Source organism: Parasteatoda tepidariorum, chromosome 4 (assembly GCF_043381705.1).
Source record: "Parasteatoda tepidariorum isolate YZ-2023 chromosome 4, CAS_Ptep_4.0, whole genome shotgun sequence".
Taxonomy (NCBI): Eukaryota; Metazoa; Arthropoda; class Arachnida; order Araneae; family Theridiidae; genus Parasteatoda; species Parasteatoda tepidariorum.
Genome location: NC_092207.1, coordinates 74,283,652 through 74,307,071, shown reverse-complemented (window position 1 = coordinate 74,307,071; position 23,420 = coordinate 74,283,652). Strand labels below are relative to the sequence as shown.

At 30.9% G+C, this 23,420-nt stretch overlaps 1 protein-coding gene across 1 annotated transcript in view; it reads left to right on the top strand.

Moving 5' to 3' along the window:
* LOC110282933 (uncharacterized) overlaps positions 1-23,016 on the top strand; it is a 309,636-nt gene extending 286,620 nt beyond the window's left edge. Inside the window, exons 22-29 of the mRNA XM_071180054.1 lie at positions 3,333-3,450; positions 4,518-4,651; positions 6,724-6,916; positions 10,950-11,153; positions 12,691-13,663; positions 15,424-15,730; positions 20,791-20,908; positions 22,285-23,016. Coding sequence (XP_071036155.1) covers positions 3,333-3,450; positions 4,518-4,651; positions 6,724-6,916; positions 10,950-11,153; positions 12,691-13,663; positions 15,424-15,730; positions 20,791-20,908; positions 22,285-22,503 — 2,266 coding nt within the window. The 3' untranslated portion in view covers positions 22,504-23,016. The remainder of the gene's footprint in view (positions 1-3,332; positions 3,451-4,517; positions 4,652-6,723; positions 6,917-10,949; positions 11,154-12,690; positions 13,664-15,423; positions 15,731-20,790; positions 20,909-22,284) is intronic.
* Positions 23,017-23,420: the final 404 nt, after the last annotated feature.

Below are 23,420 nucleotides of genomic sequence, written 5' to 3'. Positions count from 1 at the left end.
AAAGAGAGAGAACTAAGTGCTATAAGAGAGAGAGACAGAGTGGTATTTTTCAGTGCAAATATTGCCTTCCCTTTTACTCAAATCCCTTTTTCATTTCTCCCCTACCATTCCATATTTCATAAAATTCTTCCCCTTTCTATGGGTGATTAAACGGGGACTGACTCTGAAATGTCGTTCTTTTTCATTTCAAATCTAAATGAAGATATATTTTCAATTTGAATTTTATATTGATCCATTTAGATAAAAGTATGGTAAATTTTATAGATGCTCGGAAAAATACATGAAATGAACAGATGCATGAGTAATTTAACATTTTCCTTTAAAAAAAATTAAAAAATATTTATTGTATGTATTAAATTTGACGGAAAATCAGAATCTTAATATTTTTTTCTAGTATGTAAGAAACTGCATTTTAATTTTTGTAAGAAATATGTAATTGAAAACTGCATTCACTATTTTAAAAGAAATATGTAATAGAAAACTGCAATCCTAATGTAACCTAAAATAATTAAAAATTTTATTATTTTTGACTGATATTTTATACCTGTTGTAAAATATAGTATCAATCTAGTATATAAGAAAATGCATTCGCAATGTTAAAATCTTCAAACTTAATTAATTTTTTAATTAGTATATAAGAAACTGTTATAGTATATAAAAAAAACTATTCTACTATGTAGAAACTGTTTTCTCATTTTTATAAGAAATATGTATTTGGAAACTTTTTCATACGTTTATAAGAAATATGTAATAGAAACTATAATAGTAATGTATTTGCAAAATAATAAAAAGATGGTTAATATTATTGGGGCGAGTTATTTTATACCTGTAGTGGAAAATAATATCAATTTAGTATGCAAGAAACTGCATTCGCAATCTTAAAATCTTTAAATCTTCAATCTCAATTAAATTCTTAATATTATTATCTAGTATTTAAAAAACTGCATTCTCATTTTCGTAAGAAATGTGTAATTAAAAACTATACTCACAATTTTATAAGAAATTTGAAATAGAAAACTACAATCGTAATGTACTCTCAAAATAATAAAAAAATGGCTAATACTATTGGTAACAGATATTTTATATCTGTTGTAAAAAATAGTATCTATCTAGTATATAGGAAAATACATTCGTATTTTTCTAAGATTAATGTATGGGGAACTACATTCGCATTCTATAATAAAAAAATATGTTATAAGAAACTACATTCGCATTTTTATGAGAAATATGCTATAGGAAACTAAATTCGCATTTTTATAAGAAATGCGTTAAAATTAGTATTCGCTATTCAAGTACCTGAAAACAGCTTCTGAATTATAACTCGTTGTATAAAAATAGTTTGAGGGAGAATAGTTCTGTTAATAACAAATGGTAATTACCTTCTGTAACAGATATTTTGTACTTGTTACATAATTGTGTTTTGAAAATTATTTGCTATTTCCAAAATTGGGTTATATAATAATAAGCAGAAGTTTTTGATTTCATTGGCTAACAATCAACTTTTATTTGCTACCTTTTTTTGTTCAAATTAGCATTTAGAGCAATATTAGAGTTGATGTTAGAGCAATTCTGAATTTAAAAAAAACAAACAAATGAAAAATCCTAATGCATTTTCACTCCGTATTATGAGGTTTTTAAAATTTTCTGTTATAACTACTACCACCTATTATAATCTTATTCAGCCTTATCACTCCCTCATTATTAAAGTCCTGCTTTACTGATGAATGCATGCAATGAAATTTTAAAAAAAGGAGAGGTACATATTTCAGCAAATTTTAGACGTAGGTTATTATATTTTATTGAATTACATATTTTTTGTTTTATTTAGATGGCCCAAGTTGAAATGGAAGGTAACTATTTGATAGAATGTGCTGCATGTTGGGGAAATGGTAAGAGTTATAATTCTTTCAAATAAACATATCCAATTTGCTTTTATTTGTCTTCTCTTAAGACACGGACTATAAAATATTGCTTCTTGATCAAATGTTTAGATATTTTCATTTATTTCCAGACAAAGTATGGATATGTCACAGCCATCAACACGGATCGCGTGTCTCTACAGTGATTATAGAACACAATATCATGTATCGAATTCACATAGAAGTGAGCTAATTTTTTTGCATTAATATTTTTTTAAAAGGAAAAAAAACTTTATTGCAATTGAAATGATGAATTTTTTTAGTTTGAATCACGTGTGATGTGCATGCACGCTCCTAATAACGATACAATGCTCTTTGGAACGTACTCTCACTTTGTTCACGCCTACCATACCGCTTCCAGGTAAGTCTTCATGAAAACTGTGTAAAAAGTAATTATAAGATTAAAAGTAGTGGGATTTTTTTTAGAAAAATTTTTAGTGTGGGGATAAAACAGTAAGTTTATTGCTTTCATTAATACTAGGAAAAATCAAAAAATAATTTTGTTTTATTTATTTTCCATTGCTATACAACTGAAAAGCTAATTAGGACCGAAACAATTAATCCATTTTAGACCAAGCATAGAAACTGTATGAAATGTGGCATTATTTTCATTGAAATATGCTTAAATTATATTCATTAAGACACAAAAAAGTTTCGTGCATGAAAATATTTCCTTTAGAAAATAAAATTTTGCGTATCCCCACCATCAACCAAATCAATAGACGAACCATTTAGTTGAGCATCAGTTTTTTTTATGAAATTTGTTTTTTTTTTTTTTTTTTTTTTTNTTTTTTTTTTTTTTTTTTTTTTTTTTTTTTTTTTCATTTACGTAACTTGCAACTCTAACCCATCATAAAGCATATTTTTAATTTCAAATGGTATGATTATACATTTCACAAAAGTTAAACAAATTAAAAGTTGAAACTAGAATAGTTTAAAAATTTCTGAACAGAAAGTCTTTACTCCAATCAATGTAAAAATAGTTTATAGATGCCTTCAGAACACTTTAAAATAGCAGAAAAATAAAATGAGTGAAATATATACCTCACAAGGGAAATAAAAAATATACATTGAAATGGTGCATTTACGCCACCTTTGGCTGAAAAGGGGTTAAAGTATCTACTAATACAAAATTAAAATATCCAACGTAAATAAAAGGTAAAAAATTAAAACTATTTTTATGCAGCAATTATAAATAATTAAAAGCAATAATTAAGTTTAATTACTTAATTTTTTTTTTATTTATTTTATTATTCCTACTTATATGGAGGATTTTTTCAAGCCACCTATAACTAAGTAAAAAAACACATTTTGTGCCATTATTTACAGCTAAGATATCAAAAGGCTAAACTTGATGATAAATATATATACGTAATTTGTGTAAACTAAACATGTCTTTTCATTTCAATGAAGGAAAAAGATGTGGGAGATATGCCTGAATGAATGCGTTTTGTGTCTGTGCTCACATCAAAGGGATGGCGTCAAACAAGTCTTTGCTGGTCTTGCTGATGGAACTCTTGCTGTCGTTGAAGTAATTTCCATAATAGTTTCCTTCTCAAAATACACCTCAGAACAAATTTTTTGTTTCATTTATAAAGGAACTTAAACTTGTCTGAATCGGGTGTGAGGATTTCAAACTAGTTTTGCTCCTAAAGTTACAGATTTTTTAACTGTCATTTTCAGTCAATTTATTACCAAAATGTACAAAGTTAAAAAAGTTATATAAAAAATATGTCGCAATAATATTTTATTTTATAACCGTCGTTAAACTGCCGACCCAATTTTTGGGTTTACGACTACTAATGTACAACTCCGTAGCCTTGTAATTTTGAACCCAATCCAGAAAACAAGGGAACTCCTGGATCAAGTATTGGGAGAAAGTAGCCTTTGTGGAGGACTCTTTGATGGAACTAACACACATTTGCGTTGCATGGAGAGGAAGACCTCGAGAACTTTCAACGGTTACCCTGACAGCAAAGGAACTCTAACCCTTGATCCGTTTACCACTGAGGATATTTTACGTCAACACTAGCCGGTTGCGGATTCGTGTCGACCAGTCTTCGTTGGGATTCGCGGTTCTCTCGTAAGAATTGCGACAAACTTCTATGGCAGTTAACAGGACATCTCATCAGGATGAAAAATGCTTACAAACCCATGCCTCGAAACGTTATCGCTCGCCGCTAGGGACGCTTCCCTATCATGACCTGTTCAGAATAACACTAAAAAACAGTTTATGATAGGGGAAGCGTCCCTATCGGTATATGATGACATTTCCGGGCATGTGCTTATAAGAATTAATTTTTTTTTTTTACCGATAATATGTCCTAGCTTCCCTAGAAATCTGTTATCTATGCGACAACCTGTTTTGTATAGCTTTTAAACTTGTACATTTCGACGAAAAATGTGTCTGAAAATTTTATTTAAAAAATCTGTAGCTTGGCGATAAAAGCCAATTGCAGATTTGAAATCGGTGACATGAAAGTATCTAAAATCGGTTATGAAATCTCATGCAACAAAAAAATTGACCCATTGCTATCGATGTTTTTTTTTTAAACGCATTGCTTAAATGTGAAAAATTCATTGTTTTACTCTTTCCAGAATGTCCAAGGACGTATGCCGAAGCCTGAAGTGTTTTATGTTGTTATTGGTTCAAGTCCTGTAACATGCTTACAATTGGTTGGGAGAAGATTATGGTGTGCTTGTGGTCCAAACGTTACTGTACTCAGTGCAAGGTAGTATATACTCTTTTTTTCTTCTTTTAATACCAAAAATCAACAAGACATTTTTAAATCAAAACCTCTTGAAAGTAAAGTAAAAGTAATAATAATCCTTTAGCTATGACAGTTATTAAAAGATAAATGTTTTTAAATTACAATTTTAAATTAAAATATTTCTATATGCAGAAAGACAAATATCTATCATAATTACGAAATCTGGTTTTTGTGTGACACTGATAAGAGTCCAAGGAGTAGTCATATAAAATTTGGTATCTTGTAAATTAATCTAGATCCGATGAAGTGCCTTTTGTGTGCGCAACTACATTTAGTATTCTTCTAGTAGGGAAGTAAAATACATTTTCTTACCCAAAAGTAAAGCAGCGTTTTCTTCAGAAATACCACTACTAATTAAATGTTCCTTCAATTCTTCGTTATTCAAAAAGTTGAAAGACATAATTGTGCTATACTTGAGTAAATAGCTAAACGTAAAATAGCAAGAACATAACACTTTTATTTAAACAAATTGTTCCATTATATCGTCATAGCAACCGAAATTCCACATCGTTTGCTTTTATTAAATAAAACGATACAAATTCCAGCTTATAGCTTACACACAATTAAATAATAAATGGAATCTACTTTAAGTCTCTCTGAGCTGATATGTTGTCACTCATCCAAATCATCCTTGAGCGAAAATAACTCAAGTATCTCTTAAATATCTGCCACTCAAATTCGATTCAACTCCAAGCAAGTATTTGACTCAAACATAGGTGTATTTAACTCAAGTTCAGTTTTAAACAATTTCGCTCTTTTTTGAGTAGGAAAATTAACTTATTCATTTTAAGTGATTAAGTTTTTAATCATCGCAAAAAATGATGTAAACATTGTCCTTAAACTTTAAAAATGAAAATTTATATTTATGTTCTGTAAGGTATATTTTCGTGATAAATAACCCACAATATTAATTTAGCTCGTAATAATTTTGAATTAGTGTTTATGTAATCCTCCATGAGAGTGTAATTACTGTACATACTGGGTAATTAGAATATAACACCAGGATACCCGTGTGAATCCTCTCTCCTGTCAACGGGGTGGAGACGCAGAAAAAATATTCTAAATAAACTTTTAATTGTATTTGTTAAATTCTCAGCAAAAAAATGGTGAATATTTATTCTATTCGGCAGTATCTTAGGATACACGTAAATAAGACCGTCACCCAAATAGAATTTGAGATATAAAGCGCATGATTTTTAGATTCTCTATTAATTTTTTTTGATAAAATTCTGCCAACGCTATTATGTTATCAGCAGTTTTTAAAAGGTGTTTAAATAGTATACAGTTGCCTGTTTCCTGAATTTTGATGAATATCGTTGTTTTTATACAATAAACGTAAAAATAATTTCTCAGCATCATCCATTAAACTGTAACAAAAACTGACACATGCGTAGTTTTAAATTACTGACACGTATCAAAATATCGCATAGTTTTATTGTTTCAAATTTTTGATGGGAAAATACATAGAAAGTTCTAAAAATTATCAAGCACGTGACCCGGAAAGACTACAGTGCTGATGTAAAATATCATCAGTGGTAGACGGATCATTGGTTAGAGTTCCCTAACAATAAGGCTAACCGTAGGAGGTTTTCGTGGTTTTCCTCTCCGTATACAGCAAAGGCGGAATAGTTCCACCAAAAAAGTCCTCCACGAAGGCAAATTTCTTCCAATGATTAATTCAGCAGCTCCTTTATTTTCTGGATTAGGTATATTACAAGGCTACGGAGTTGAACATTTGTAATCATAAACCCAAAACTGGGTTGGCTGTTCAACGACGGTTATAAAATAAAATAAAAAATATTGTGCTTTCGAATAATAGTATATTATCAAAAGTTTGTTAAATAAAAAAGAAATAACGAAAAACGGCACATCAAAATTTTAACTTAAGTTCCAAAGTGCTGAGGGTAGAAGCCTCTTAAATAATACATATTTGTATAATCTAGCTTGATAAATCTTGGAATTATTATCAAACATTCTATCTTGAATCATTCCATGCCAGTTACTTATTGGAATATGTTCTATTATTTCCTCAGGACACTGGATGTTGTGGAGCAGTTCCAAGCGTCATCGAATAATTTGGACTACATCTATCGCATGCTTGTTGGAGACCAAGGAGTATGGATTACGTTAAGAGGTTCATCTATTCTCCAGCTGTGGGATCCATATTTTCTCAACTGTAGATTACTGTATGACATCAGAGAGAATTATAGTTCTCGATCATCAAAAGTATTTTCCTTTATCTATTGACAATGAAATAGCTAATTTTATTCATTTAACGATACTTTTTTTTCACGAGTAAAAGAGAGAATTAGAAAATTGAAGAAATTACTTACTTTTTAATAACTTAATAAGATATTTTGATCAACTTAAAGTAATAATAAATCTCAGTGGAATTACCTCCATATTCTGCACATAGAAAAAAAGAAGAATATGGTAAAACTATTACTATTCCAGAATATGATAAAATTTGCTGTGTTTCTGGCTATATGGGAACACCAAAGAGCTCTAATTTTCACCAAGCTAAGAGCAGGCTTTGGTAATAATCTTGATAAAATTAACAATAAGATATCGTTTTATAATATGTGATTAAATTTGGTATATGTCGTAAAATTTGGTAGTTTTGTCATGATACCTCAAGACCTGGTATAAAAACCGTTTATTTGCCTAAATTTACTTTTAAGCTTTATGTTTTTAACTAAATGTGTAGCAATACGTTTTTTAATTTTGAAAACCAGAATTTCCAGTCAACCGTAACTATATGAATGGAAAAATTTCAAACTGAAATGTTTAGATTCTGCATATTTTGGTTTTTATTTTAAAAATGAGGGGGTCTCACCAGAAATTTTATTGTCACCAGAAATTTTATTACCATACTGTTTAGTAGTTTTACCATATTTTTTTCTCCATGTGGTTTAAGTGCTTTTCGCCAACTTTTTGCTAAGGCCTTTTAAGCTAAGATCTCTTTTTTTCTAAAAAATTATAAATGGACTATTTCTTTTTAATATTTACGTTATCTTAAAGATCAAACGTTTGTCTATTCACTCAATCAATCGATTTATTTTTGTAGACATTATGACAATTTTTGTATACCTAAATTACATCAGCTCCCAGCTATATTCTTGATAAAGCATTAAACCATTTGCCTTTTTAAGGAAATAAATCTCATTCCTATCAAATGTTACTTCATATTGGGATACAAAAGTAGCCACAGTGTGCCAAATCCATACTGTAGAATGGATAGTAATTAAACTGTTGCAATAAAAGCTGTTTGATAGGCAAAAAGTGAGTGAGCATTGTCGTCAAAAATCTTACCTTCTTTCTTTAATATTCCAAATCAAAAGTCTCCATTTAAATCTTATATGTGTTTCGCAGCTTCCTTGAGCGGGGATGCCCTCTCTGGCCCAAAAGATAACCCATTGTACTACTCAAGACAGTCCCCCCCCCCTAAGAACACACCTGTTGGAAGTAAGAACTTCGAGAAAGCTTAGGGGTTACACAATGAGATTGGCATTGGCGTATTTTAATACCTTCGAATCCTGCTACAATTCTTGAAGTCTGAAAACTCGCCAATTCTCTCATCTCTCAAAAGCAGTTGCATACTAGTATATTAGAAGTAATTTTAAATGAAGCTATGCACTAGGTATTGTTCATGTTATTACTGAAATCAACTTATCATGCACTTCGTTTTAAAGGAATGTATATCAGTAATTCAGTATTTTTTTGTGTTCTGAAAGTATTAATACAAAAAAGTCACTAAAATTTAATTGAAATAGAAAAAATGTGAAAGAAGTCAAGAATGTTTTTTTTTTTTGAGGTGGTAGCATATACACACATATTTATTTGCAAGAATAAAATTTTTATCAATCTGAATTTTTTAAACATTCGTTAACTACAAATAAAATAGTAAAGAAAAATTAAAATAAATACAAAAAAATTGCTTATTTAAAAAATACGTAATAAGGCTTATGCCTTATATATATATATATACAATATATATCAAAGTAGAAAAACACGTCCACCGAAAATTTTAAATTCATATTAATTTTTATAAGTTATACTGTCTAGTTTCTGTACGTTTCTTGCGATCAATGGTAACTAACGTAATGCTTAATGATTTAGTTCTCGATTAAATGAATGCGATTAAATGAAAAATAAATAAATACTGATATCATGAAATATTTTTTTTTTAATTTACTTTCCGGAGGAATGGATTATTAGTAAAGTTAAAAAAAAAAGAAGAGGAGACTGTTTATTTTCTTGCGGAAATTTAAAATATAATTTTTAAATTACTTNAAATATTAACGAAAACAATAAATAAGTTTTTAAACGAATTACAATAAATAAATTTTTAAAAATAACCTCGCGCAAAAGAAAGCAGTCTTTAAAAATTCTGAATTTTATTCTTGTTTTGTGAAATCATAACATTTTGTAAATAATAAATATTAACGAAAACAATAAATAAGTTTTTAAACGAATTACAATAAATAAATTTTTAAAAATAACCTCGCGCAAAAGAAAGCAGTCTTTAAAAATTCTGAATTTTATTCTTGTTTTGTGAAATCATAACATTTTGTAAATAATAAATATTAACGAAAAGGCGCCAATCAGAGATAAACGCATCATGACTATCAACCCCTATGGTAAGAAAGATAATGTCAAGTGCAATGGATTAGCGTCAACTCCGAACCTGTGATTATAAAGGGAGGGGGGAAAACTTTGAGCGAGGCACACCTGTGACTTTGGGGCAGAAAGGATTCTCCCTCCTTGAGCATCTATTGCGACCCCGCATAATGCATGTCGACTTACAACGTTTTAAAAATTATTCTGCTCTAACAAAAGGAAAAGGAAATATGAAATTCTCAAAGACATACCATTGGAAGACCATGTCACAGAGTCTACTATAAACGTATAGATTCATTTGGTGATTATATATTTTAATTTATAACCATCGTTGAACAGCCGACCCAATTTTCGATTTTACGATTTCTAATGGTCAGCTCCGTAGCCTTGTAATTTTGAACCCAATCCAGAAGACAAGAGAGCGTCTGGTATTTTGAGAAATTTGTCTCCGTGGAAGACTTTTTGATAGAACTCGAACGCATTTGCGCTACATGGAGAGGAAAAGCACGAAACACTTCCGCTGTCAGTCTTATGGCAATTCTAACCCATCATCCGTCTACCACTGAGAATATTTTACATCAACACTGTGGCGGGGAGAGCCAGGTGTGTAATTCGTATCGTCCAGCCTTCGCTGGGGTTCGAACCCAGCTCACCTCATTGGAAGGCAAACTCTAAATCCCATAAGCCACCACGGCTCTGTGCGTTCAAGCGTTCAATCTTTAAGACTATATGAATAAAGAAAAAATAAACTGATGCTCATTTGTCTAATTAAATAGTCTCGTAGTCTCGATTGAATTAATATTGGTATGAGGTGTAAAAACTAGCCATGCAAAAAATGACGTACTTAAATCATGAAATTTTCGGTAAGCTGATTTCTTAAAGCATATTCATATCGAAACAAATTTAAAATGCTGTTTAGTGTATGTAATCATACATTTACTCGCACTTTTGAAAGGACTAACTGCGCTGGGTTTTGTTATAATGTTAAAATTCAAACCTGGAAAAACCTAAAACACCTTTTGAAACTTTACACTGGAATTATAAGCTTGTACCTCAAGTTTTTCTCATATAACAACAAATACTACGATCTTTAATTTAAATTACTTCTACGCTTACTGAAGGTATAAACAATTACATTGAAATTCCTATTTTACCCCATTAATCCTTATCCCTAAACACATAGCAAATAATAGCTCGTTATTGATGTAAATTGCAAATATTTGTTTTGTTTGATTTTTCTTCATAGTGAATTAAAAACAATGTAAGTAAAATCGAAACCTAAAACCAATTCCTTTAAAAACTCCAGGTCATGCATATGACTTAAAAACGAAAGTAAAATCTGCCGTGATTTTCCTTACACGTGATACGATACGGAATTTGGTTATGCTGAATAATAACAAGGATAACAATGTGTCTTTTTTACTGAAATCAAACTAACGTGGTGCTTTCAGCAATGTTAAAAAATGTTTTTTGAAAGATATTGACAGTCAGAGGGGATGCATATTCGAATAACCAAATAATTAGCTTTTATAACATAAAAAAATATTGTTGAGATTAGACTCCCATTTTTAGTATTGTAAAGATTGGATCATTTGGTAACATTCATTCTTAATGACAGTTTCTACCATATTTCTTTTAGGTTGATGAAGCATATACGAACCATGCTAGAATCACCAGTATTTTGCCCCTAGATAACACAATTCTCGTTGGAACAGCCGATGGGACTTTTATTGTTTACGATGTTATTGCTCGAAAATCACCCAGTGTGAGTGCCTCGAATTCTCCTCAACCACCAGAAAACCCGGAATCTGGTCACGCTAAACAGATACAAGAAAGGCTCCAAGTAAATGATTTAATATTTGTAATCCTTAAAGTAAATACAGTTACAAAAGATGCATTTACCCTTCTGAGCGTTATACCATAGAAAAGTACTGAGTTGCAGGTAAATTTTTATATAATTTTGCCCGTGGTGTAACGCTTGATAGAAAAGAATAATTACATTTCTCCCCTAAACTAAATAAACTAGTATTGGCTGTTTAAAGAAAATTGGTTCCATCGGATTTTTTCGAATTTTGAACTCTTGACTCCAAAATGATTCACTATTAAAAACCCGAAAACTGAAATCATCTGAAATAATCAGTATCTTATTCTTCCCATTTGTTAGTCGTCCCGTCCCAATCGAAAAACCAATGAAATGAAATGAATGAACCAAAAAAATTATCACGCCAAATTCAAACATTTTGCAAATCTATGAATAACAATCCACGTTCAACTTGTTTAAATTAAATGTACTACAGAATTCAGGAAAATGTTTTCTTCTTCCTCCGGAAAATCAATTGAGCATTCAAATGAATTTTAAATTTCTTTATTAATCTTTTGATAAGATTAAGTTACACATTGTGCCATCTTCACGTTCTAGGATTCAATCTTAATGGTTGGAGGGGTTGATTTCAAATATGCTAATAAATAATCGCAGACGATGTTAAGTTATGAAATCAGGCACAAAAAACATATTTCCTTTGAATAAACATAACGTTTTTTTCAACGGATTCCGATTTCTGATCCTCAAAACCTCTAGGGTAGCCACAAACTGGAAAATTGGATTTCAAAAAAGTCATATATTTAAAATTTAATTTCTCAGGAACTGTTCTCAGAACTGTTGCATTTTGCCTTTCAAAATTACAGTCTTTAAAATAACGTAAAGATTGTCTTCCTTACAATTTAAAATATTGTCGGTTATTATTAAATAAAATAATAAATACTTACCAAAATTTATTTTTTGAGTGGAATTATCTTTGGATAAACGAATTTAATAATTGCGTGCAAAAAGTTTTCAATTCGCTTTAAGATTTCTCGAGATAAGGCGAAATACGCAAAAAGTAAAATTGACATTAAGGGGTCCAAACTTTGGTTCGCTCTCCTAACCAAACTATGGGACCATAATTCTCATATTGCGACTACCAGCTATATTTTGGGATTCGAAAAAAGATTTGTTTATTCTGAGAAGATTGTTTTTGTGCCTAATTTCTTAACTTAAATCATCGTATGCATGAATTAATTAGCATATTTCAGGTCACCTCCTCGAACCATTAAGATTGAGTAAGAAAACTTAGAAATGCGATCATTACATCAAAAGTTATTCAGGGTGGTTCATTTTTTTTTTTTTTTCATTTTTTTTTTAGCACTGTACAATAAGATTTTTTTAGCTGTAGAAATGGTCCATGGAGTTAATAACGTTTTCTTTATAGCTTTTTCTCTAATCTAATACGAAACTGAAAACATAAACTTTAAAATAAATTGAAAGTTAATGAAATTGGAAAAATGTTGATCTAAGAAATTTTTTATAATGTTAAAAATACAAAAAAAAAATTTACTTTCAGAAACTTCTTCTGGAGCAACAATCATCAGATACGGATGGAGATCTAAATACGCGATGCAGTAACAGTCCTAACTTAACTCCAAGTAGTAATGTCAGTCGAAGAAGTAGTGCATCCGATAGAAGTAGCAGAGATTCCATTGGATCTGTCGGTTCAGATCCTGGAGTTGACGAAGAATCCCGGAAAAGTCCAGCGTTACTGCCTCCAGAAGTCGAAAGAAGTCCTCGCCTCCAAAGAGGAATCCGAAAATCCTCGTTCGCAATCAGTGCTCCAATCGCTGAGGAAAAAGAAACGAAATTCGACGAAGAAGAGGAGGAACAAATAATCCCAGACAAAGACAAGCTATCAATATCGAGTACCACGACACTCGAGCCAACTGCAATTTCAACTCAGGTCGAATCACAACCACAAGAACAAACAGAAATAAAAGAAAAACAAGAAACTGTGACACAAACGCAACAAGGTGCTGCGGGGGAGAACGTCGTACCAGAACTGGAAAAGAAAAGGAAATCCTCTGACCCAAAAGAATTTTATCGCTTTCGCCATATTGATGCCGGTGATCTGGCGTCCTCTGATGGCGGTGATAAAATAGTTTCAGCTTTAGAATTCCAAGATGATTCTCTTAAATCTGCTAAGAAACGATATCAGTCATTGAGTGCTGAAGATATACCGACTTGGGTTGCTCAGGAAAAACCACAACCTGTCATATCTGCGAGGGGAGACGTCACATTTGAGTATAAAAGTAAACTGCCATCTATCAAAGCTTTCATTCGTCGTGAGGCAAACGAGCTGGCATCGTTCCTAAAAAGACAGCAACATCCAAGTGAAGAGGAAGAGGTTCCTATCATAAAAAGTGGTAAATGCCCATTGTTTAGCATTCGTCCTCCCACCTTAGATATTGCTGATCATCAACTGCATCTGTTTTCCGCAAAGCATTTTCCTATAGAAGAGCCTGTAGCAGAACCACCTGTTGAAAGTAAGTTAAATTAAACTAAGCATATTCTCTTCCCAAGGACCTTAAAATCCAAAGCATGTTCTTCTCCTAAAGGTCTTTTTAATAAACTGTTTTCGTTTGTTTGTTTTTTTGTTTTTTCAAATTTTAAAATTAATACAGCATTAGAACATCTTTTTAGGAAATAACTTACTTATTTTCTGAAACAAATATTGTCCTCAAGGATTTCCCGATTTAAAAGGAACCGGAAAACAGTGAAAGAGGTTATTTTATGTTATTTTTAATCTAAATTTTAAAACTGATTTCTCTAGAAAGAACATGTAAATGCAAGAAAGGGGTGTAAAAGAGCATGTAAAAGCACGATGCGGTTAGTTCACATCAACGGCACTAGGATATTTTTTTCCTAAGTTAACTCTGAGTGGTGATGAAGCAGCTGTACCACCTGAAGCACCTTCAATAGTTGTCTGAATTATGGTAACATAGAGTCTATAGGTGCTTGGAATATTTCATAATTCTTTTTTGAAAGAGAAATGTAGCAAGTTTAAAAATGTAGCGATTTTATTTTTAAGAAAAGTCAAAAACAGAACTTGTACACAGATTTAAAATGAATTTAAATTGCTCTTCATGTGATAAAGTACTGTTATTTCTCATTATCATCGCCTCTTAACCTACCGAAAGGGCTATTTATTACTTCCCCAAGTAAATTAGTATTTATCAGTTTGTTTAAAATGCTCAAACTGTGGACATTATTATAAGTTAAGTTCATCATGAATTTACATTTAAGTGTCATAGTGATCCTTTATATTGGATAAATTTGCAATAATTACGAGTAATTAATGTAAATTTATCTCTAAGAGAAAAAAAAAAGTCAAAAACTAAAGCAGGAAAAATACATAAAAAAATAACTCAAGTGACCTCCTTTTCTATTTGAATAACATTCACGAATTAATGAATAGAATGGCTCATACAATAAATCTCAAATTGATTAAAATGCATTAAAAATTAAAATTTATGCTTATTTGTGTAATATTTTAGTTCCAAATCATGCGAAATGTATAGTCAAGATAACGAAGAATAAATGTAAATTTTTGTGCAGGCTTACTATAAAAATATGGTTTATAGTAATCCTGAAATGATGAAAATAATGAACGTGTGAAAATAATGTTAAAAAATGAACTTTCTAAACAAAGTGTAAGAAAAGATTTAATAGCGAAGAATATAATCCACAGGTCAACAGATATTATAAAAGACAATTTAATAATGCTAACACAAAACAACGATCATTAACAAGCAAAGCATTCTATACATTTGTGTTGTCACACATCCTATAGCAATGTTAAATATTTTAGGTAATGCGAAATGATAATATAAATTCAAATCTAACATTCAGCCCCACTCAATGTTAATTTAGATCATATTTAAATTGAAGCGTAAACATTAGAAAATTCTGCGACAGATTTTATTCAAGTCTTTTTGGCTGACATCGATTGCGTCGCATATTATAGCTGCTCGATGTAATGTTAGGGGGATCGTGAGATTGGATATCGTAATTTTGGCCGGAACCAGAGAACGATCAATCTCTAATTCAGTACCCCCAAAGGTATTGCTTTGTTACTTGGAGAACTTCGTGACCCGACAGATTTAACGTACATCAGTCACCATTTAGTCTTTAGACTGCGGGGATTGAACTCATGACCCCTTGGACATGTGCCCAATGCTCTACCGACAAGGCTATGTGAAAATTAATTTATAATGAACATATAAAAAAATTCATATTTTTGCAGGTACTTTTCAATTGCCTCCTACCAGACCTGGTAACGCTTCTTTACCAGACTCCAGAAGGTCTTCGGGAGTCCCAGAAGAATCTGCACTGCCACCATCCTATTTAGCAAGCGATGAAGAATTTTTAAGTACAGCACAATTCAATGATCTCTTGCAGCTGCAAGACTGGACTCGAACATCTAGAAAAGGGTCAGACACTGCCAGTAACATCTCCATGAACAGTGCGGAAGTTCCGTTTGCCTTTGAACTGCATCTGAGACAAATGCTTAAAATATCGGACAAACCAGTAAAAAGTCTATTAAAAACTAGGTAACATTTTTTTTTATTTCTACTTACGATAAAGTCCTTTAGAAATGGTATAATTTTTATGCCTCAGTCATACTTTTCTTTTTAACTCATTTGTGTCTTTAAAAAAATTCTTCTGAAAAACCGTTCCTTTTGCCAAAGAAGGAAAGAAATAATTTAGACTAAAAACTATTTCTACAACTGTGTACGATTTTGAAAAGTACAGGGAGGGAACAGTAGCAGAATCATTTTGGGGCAGAAAAGGAATGCTTGGAGCAAATAAATTTGGTTTTTGGCGCAGATTCGAGCAAAAACTCTTTAATTTCAGAGTGCATATAAAATTAGATTTTTGGGCATATTTGAGCTCATAAGCTAACATTTTACATATATTTAACAGAGTGGGAAAAAATGCATCATTGAATTTAAAAAAATAAAAGTTCAACAAAGAATTACTTAAATAAACAGAAAATTACTATTAAGTTTTTAATTTAAAGTTTTTAAAGTGCAAAATTTACAACAATCGTTATTGCTTTTATTTATATATTTTTAAAAGAAGAGCCAGGTGTTTTATTATTAAAATTCTTCTCAGTATTCTATGTGTAAGCATTTTATGATGCAAACAATTTAAAATTACAAAATTAAAATTTATATTTAAAAAAGATTTAAAAAAGTTTCCTAAACGACACAACAGAAAGGGTAAAAGAGGATTGCAATAATGTGTCATATTACCGAATTACGTCAAAAAAAAAAAAATATATAAATCTACTACCCTACATTAACCCTAGCAACAATTTTACCTTGACCCTAGTAGGGCTCGAAATTGGCTCAATATGGGTCCTATAAGAAGGACCAATATCGGGATGTCAAGATTTTTTAATATTGGTCCTATATAGAACTAATATATAGGGCCTACAGTAGCTGAGTAATGAATATTTAAATATCGGGCGAATCTGACAATTCTATGTAGGGCAGATATTGGTTGTAAAGTGGCTGTAAAACATCGGGTGTATCGGACATTTCTATATAGGGCCAATATCTGAAAACAATGGCCCTTTGAACCATAACTGAGCCAGATTCGTGCTTATTGGTCCAATAAGGGTACAAGTTATTTTGCTGCTTGGGATATTGTTAGCCATTAAAAAGTTTTCGCAACCAACTTGGCTTCTCTCTAGAACGCTTTGTGGTACTTTAAAGCATGTTATGGCATTTTGGCAATATGACTTTTCAATAACTTTTAAAAATCGCCACACATCTTTTCTGAAAATAAAACTTTATTTTTGGAGTAAGTGTGACATGTCGTGAAAACAAAAGTTACAAACAATGATTCTTGTATATTTCCGCAAACTCCCCAAATCCAATTTAAATAAAAGAAAGAAAGAAATTATTCTAAAAATCATTTCCCCAAATAATCAAGAACAAAAGTTATGGAAAAAGGATATAATGTTCCTTATTATCCAATAATTAAGACCAAACCAAATAGTAGAGAAAAAATACTTTGATGCGAAGTTTAAATTTGAATAAGACAACAAAATAACTATTCCGAATCTCATTGACGATTGGCAGTTCAAATATGGTTATACATCCCAAATATGCTTTAATTTATCTTCACAAATCTTAAATAGTTGAGCATAGTTAATGCCTTCACATTCTAGTGATGCTCTCAAAATATTCATCTCACATTTTTGATTTTTTCAAAAATATGTTATGAAAATATATTTTTTGGGAAATAAATAATGTAAGAACTTATTTTCCAAGAGCACGTAAGTTACTAATTAAAAATCTATAGTTCATTATTAATACAATTTTTATTACTACACAGAGAAAAATATCTGCTTAAATACCATACAATATAAAAATGCCATTTCAGGAAAGACAAGAAAAGAACATAATTATAATTAATAAAACAAAAATATACGGTATTTAAAACATCCATTTGTTAATTTTTCCTTTCAAATGGTAGAGCTTTATCAAAAATTATAGTTTTCATTACCACACATTTGTAAAAAATACAAAGCTGAAATGCAAATTTAACCGAATAATTTATGGCCATTTTTTAAAGCTATTATGATAAAACCACCGATTTTTAATACATTTAACAAATTTTATCACCACATAATTTAAAACCATATTTTATTGTTAATATCACCAAAATCATTACCAAAGCCCTTCGGTAAAAATTAACGCTCCTTTATGTGTTCCCATAGAGCCGAGAAAACCGTAAATTTTACGACATTTAGGAAGTTTTGACCATACATTTTTTTTCAGTGTAGTGATACTTATCATCTTACCTTCTTTATTTGTCAAAAGCGTGCTACTTAAATGTATTTTGTAAGAAAAAAATGTGATAAAGGAGCATGTAAGTTTCTAATCAAAAATCTGTAATCTATTACCATTATGATTTTTATTATTGTTATTATTATAAGTACTACTAAAATTCTACTACTACATCTACTACAAAATTAAGGCAACAATGATCCAATGCAATTATGTATGCCTCAAGTGTTGCCAACTTATAGAAATATAAAAGATTTTTGAAGCNTGTCATGAATATTGATTCATTTTAAAATGGATATTTTCTTCACCACGTGACAAATTAAGATACTCACTTCCTTATGCGATGATTTTCCAGCTCCTAACTAATGCCCTAAAACTAAGTTAGAGGAGAAACTATTGGAAAATCGATTAAAATAGTCAGATTCACATCGCAGTTTCTAACTGAGGATTAAATTAAGCTTTCGTTTAATCTTTCAACTCCATTGTATTAATTTCTGAAGAATTCTAAATTTTAATGCATGATGAAATAAGATTCCTGTTATGAGGATTCAATTTTACGCCAAAATTATAAATGCCTTACTGTGGGTTTTAACTTATTATAAATCATTATTACTGCGCATTTTAAATTAGAACCCATTCATTCCAATAAAACTGAAATTAAAATACATTTTTGTGCTAAATAAACTTTATTTTTGTTCTCGAGGAATCCAACAATATTTTTAAACATAAAGATTTTTAATAATTCAAAATGTCTATTTTAGAATAAATTATTCTATGATAAACAGACCCAAATATTCAAAAGTTAATAAAGAGCTAATACGATTTTTGTAACATAATTTAGTTTTCAACCAAGTATTAAAGTATAAGTTCTTAAATAAGTAACGATACATAAGCATTTAATTATATGAAATTGAAAGAAGTTGTGGGTATAAATAACATTTTAATGGAAGAAATCGTGTAAAGATTTCTTCTAATCAACTTTTTTTTACCGTTTTACTTAAACAGCTTAGTTTTTTGCCTTCTATAGACTAATTGCCCCGCTTTACATAACATACCTACATTACATAAGAACATACTTAACATTATATACCAACTATTGGTTTGAGTAAAAAGTCATTTCGTTTTGTCTTGAAGGTTATATGAACGTTAAAGGTTGATCAATGATACATGTTTCTTTTTGTTCTATGATCCTTAGCCATAGTTCGGTGAGTTTCATAATTCCTCGTTCGAAGTTGAACCTGTCTTTATTTGCGAAAAACTGATCATGGAGCTGATTTACAGCCTCATCTGAATTTCCCGTTATTCCACGCAAGAAATTTTAAAAATAGTGAAACAAGTGGAGGTTTGGCGCTACTACTAAGGTCAGGAGAGTATGGGGGTAGGACAACACATCCCATCCCAACTCCAATAACTTTTGGGTTGCCAAAGATATGTGTGGTCTCGCGTTGTCATGATGAAACACTACTCACGTACGATTGATGAGTTCAGGACGTTTCTGAATGACATATTCGTTCAAACTGTCCAATTTCTTACAGTACACATCGAAATTGATTGTTCCATTCCTTAATTGGAGATCAAAAAACACGAGACCCTTCCTATTCCACCAGACCCGAAAGCCTAACTTTACTCTGATGAAGTTCTGGTTTTGAAGTCACTGATAACGAATTTTCCCCTCTTGACCAAAACCGTTTGCGCATCACATTGTTGTAAACAATCCACTTCTCATCCCTAGTTATCATTCGTTTCCAAAAATTGGTCTTTCTTTCATGTTGCATATTTTGTTCATGCAGTCAAATGAACTTCTTTAAGTTCATGAGGAACCCAAATTTCGAGCTTTCTTACGTGTCCCAGTTTCTTTAGATGGACGTGAACACTTTTTTGACTTATCTTCAATGTCCCTGAAATCTCTGGTGTCGTGTAACCTGGGTTTAACTGAATCAATGTCCTCATTTTGTCATCATCAATTCGGATAAGCGTTCCTGATCGAAAAGCATCCTTCAAATCGAAATTGCCAGCTCGGAATTTATTGAACCAGTTTTGGCATTGGCGTTCTTGTAGAATATCGTCACCGTAAACTTTACGCAATTTTTCACAAACTTAACACGCGTTTTTCGCTTTTTTCTTCTGACGCGAATTTTACGGAAATAAAATTGTAAAATAAAGCGAAAATGAACACTTTGATCTTCCATATTCAACAAGCTGTCAAAACTCCAAAACTCAACGAAAGACCCCAAATTATTTTTTACAATAAAGCTTAAACTGTCAGATATCAATGAAGTAAAAAATACTGTTACAAATGTTCTAAGATTTTCAGGAACTGCACGACTGCCATCTGTTGCAAAAAAAGAAAGAAAAACGCAATGGCTTTTTACTCAATACATTAAATTAATTCAAATATTATTTTATTAATATAAAAATATAATTTACTAAATTTTTAACAATAATTTTCTATAAAATTGTCTAGGCTTATAAAATTCGAGGAAACTTGGTAAGTTTTGGTTATCTGAGTTAAATTTGTATGATGTGTGAATCGAAAACGCAAATAATCACTTATCAAGGAAATCACTTCACTTTCATTGACTTAATTTAGAAGATTTCGTGTGACAGAAATGTTGCATCTTAGTCATTAAAAATATTAGAATTGGTTCGATAATGTTATGTTATAAATTATTTCAATTCTTCTCTATTTATTATATTATTTCGTTTCTTATTCACGCTTCTTATTCAAATTGTTTTTACATAATAGCCTACTGGTGTGCTCAAAATCTTAAATCCCATGTATTATTTTCAACATTTATATCTTGTTTTAGGGTAATAAATCCCGAAGGGACCAATTTGCAAGATGAAACTATTATTGTAAGTTGTGCTGGTCATTACAATGACGATGAAGCTGTTCTCAAATGGACACGAGATAAAAGTTCGGAAGACGTAAGAAAAACGTTTGTTTTTTTATTAGTTATTTCTTAATAGTCTTAAAATGATTGTCTTCTTGTAACGGCAATTTATAGATAAAAAACTGTCATTAACCAAATCATTACTTCATTTTGATCATTTCAATCAGAAAGTTTAAAAAAACTTCAGATTAAATACTCAAATTGTTAGTGTGCTTAAAATTAGCATAACTTTAGTTTAAAAAGTTTAAGCATTTAGAAATAGAAGTAATAGAAAAATATTCTTTTCTGTGTGTAAGGATATTTATTACTTGAGAAATCATCGTAAAGCAACTACATAAAGCACTGAAAGTCTACATTTTTAAATTTTTCAAGCGTAGTTCATGTTATATTTAATGCAATTGCTGACTTTAAAAATCTCGATGCCTTGCTGCAACGAAACATTATTTTTACTTCTTAGGAAACTGAACTTAATTTATTATTGTTCGCTTGTGATTAGTAATCTAATTAAATAATTTTGTTATTTTTTGGAATTCAGGGTTTTTTTTATATATTTTTTTTCTAAAACCTTATCTGTAAGCAATTGCTTTGATTTCAACTATTAAATTACATAGTGTAACTAAATTTGCTATTTCGTTAGTAACTTGCTTTAAATCTGTAACAAAGTGGTTTCTTGCAATCGATTATTTTAATCATTGATGAAAACACATGCTTGTAACATTGTGCAAATATCCTATATTGCAATTTTTTTTTCATATTTCTTTATCATTAGTTTAAGTTCTTTTATACCACTCATTGCACTCTCTCCATCGAAGAGCCAGTCTCTCTCACGACATGGACTTCCATAGTCGAGGGTACACTATTGGCACTACTATTGGCACTAGTTACTCTTACGTCCTGGTAAAAGTCATAATGGCCCCAGAAATTATACTAGTTTCTGAATCCAAATTTGATCAAAGACGTTATAGATGGGGTTTTTTAATATCTTTCTTAATGAATACATTTGAATAAAAGTCACTTAATATGAACTTCTTGCGTGCCACCGAAATTCATGTAACGTGCCATGCAGTGTCACGCGTGCTATAGGTTCTTGATGTCTGGCGTAGATCAAAACTTACGTATTTAGTTTCAAGAAGAATTTACTAGCAACAATAACTTTCATATCAACGGCTGAAAATATTTGATTTTAATGTGAGCGGTGCTTCCTAAAAGCCGAGTTTTCTGTTTTTCTTGGATCTAAAAGAACTCCGTTTAAAGTAATTTAAAAAATGAAGAATGAGTGTATAGTGCTAGAATTACACAGTAATAATCTGTTTTACCTAAAAAAGATTTTCTAAGTTCTTTGAGTGTATACGAATATCAATATGCTTACAAAACTCATTTGACATTTATTTACCTTTAATATTTTTCTAGCAAATGTGGTCCAATGACGTCATAATAGATGTCTGCCCTTTGACCCATACTATGAAACCATCTCCATTTGCTCGTGTAAGATTGCCAAGACGAGCATCAGTAGCTACTACAACCCACGGCAGTTCAGAGAGCAGTGACTCATTCGTCGGTCGAGCTTCCATTGAAAGTGGAATAGCAAAAGTTCAACAGATACTGTCCAGAGTCAGTGAGAGAACGTAATTATCCTAAACAACATTCGAAAATTGTAGGAAGAAATAGCAATCTATTGTTGTTCGTCAGGAACTTTTAGGAATTTTTACAAAACTTTTTCTGTGATACTTGGTTGAACTGATGTCGTAGATCAATGTCAAAATGTGATTGTTAATGTCTTGGGTGATTTTCCATGTGCTCCATATGTGACAGACTTAAAAGTATTCTTGACTATTTTGATACATTTTAAGAGTATACAAAGTATTACTGAAAAATATATGAGAAGTTTATGAAAGTTTGTAAGAAAAAAAAAGTATTTTTGATGCTGTTAATAATTCACTTAATAAGATATATGTTCCACACAATAGTGGCAAAACCTTCAAAGTGTTGTTTGCATTAGTTGTACTAGTTAAAACTTAAACAAAGGTCATATTATATGTTAAAAGAATTATTAGAGCATTCAAAACGTAAAAACTGGCGAAGGCAGTGGAAAACCCATGAAGTGCGAATTTCAAAAGGTACTTAACGTTTAAGAAAAAAAAAGATAAGCATATTTACATGGTTGGTTTTGAAGAGGAATGATTAGACTCTCAAAAATTCTGTTCAACTTTGGACCATTATATCTGAACTTTGAACCAAAATGCGGTGCACATTTGCTACAACCTTAATGAAAAGTTAAATTGAACCATACATTCGCTCTGGTTAAATCATAATATCGTGTAATCAAGTTTAAGAAATGCGATTATATGGTTCACCTTACCAACATATAAAGGTTACCACAAGTTTGGACGGTTCAACACATAGAATAAACGTGTGATCAATCAGTACGTAAACTCGAGTAACTAGTCAACTATTGTTTCAATCCATATATATAAATATGTCTTTTCGAGTGAGCGGCAATAGCTCGGTGGTAAAAGTCACTGACAGATCATTGTGATAGACTGGGC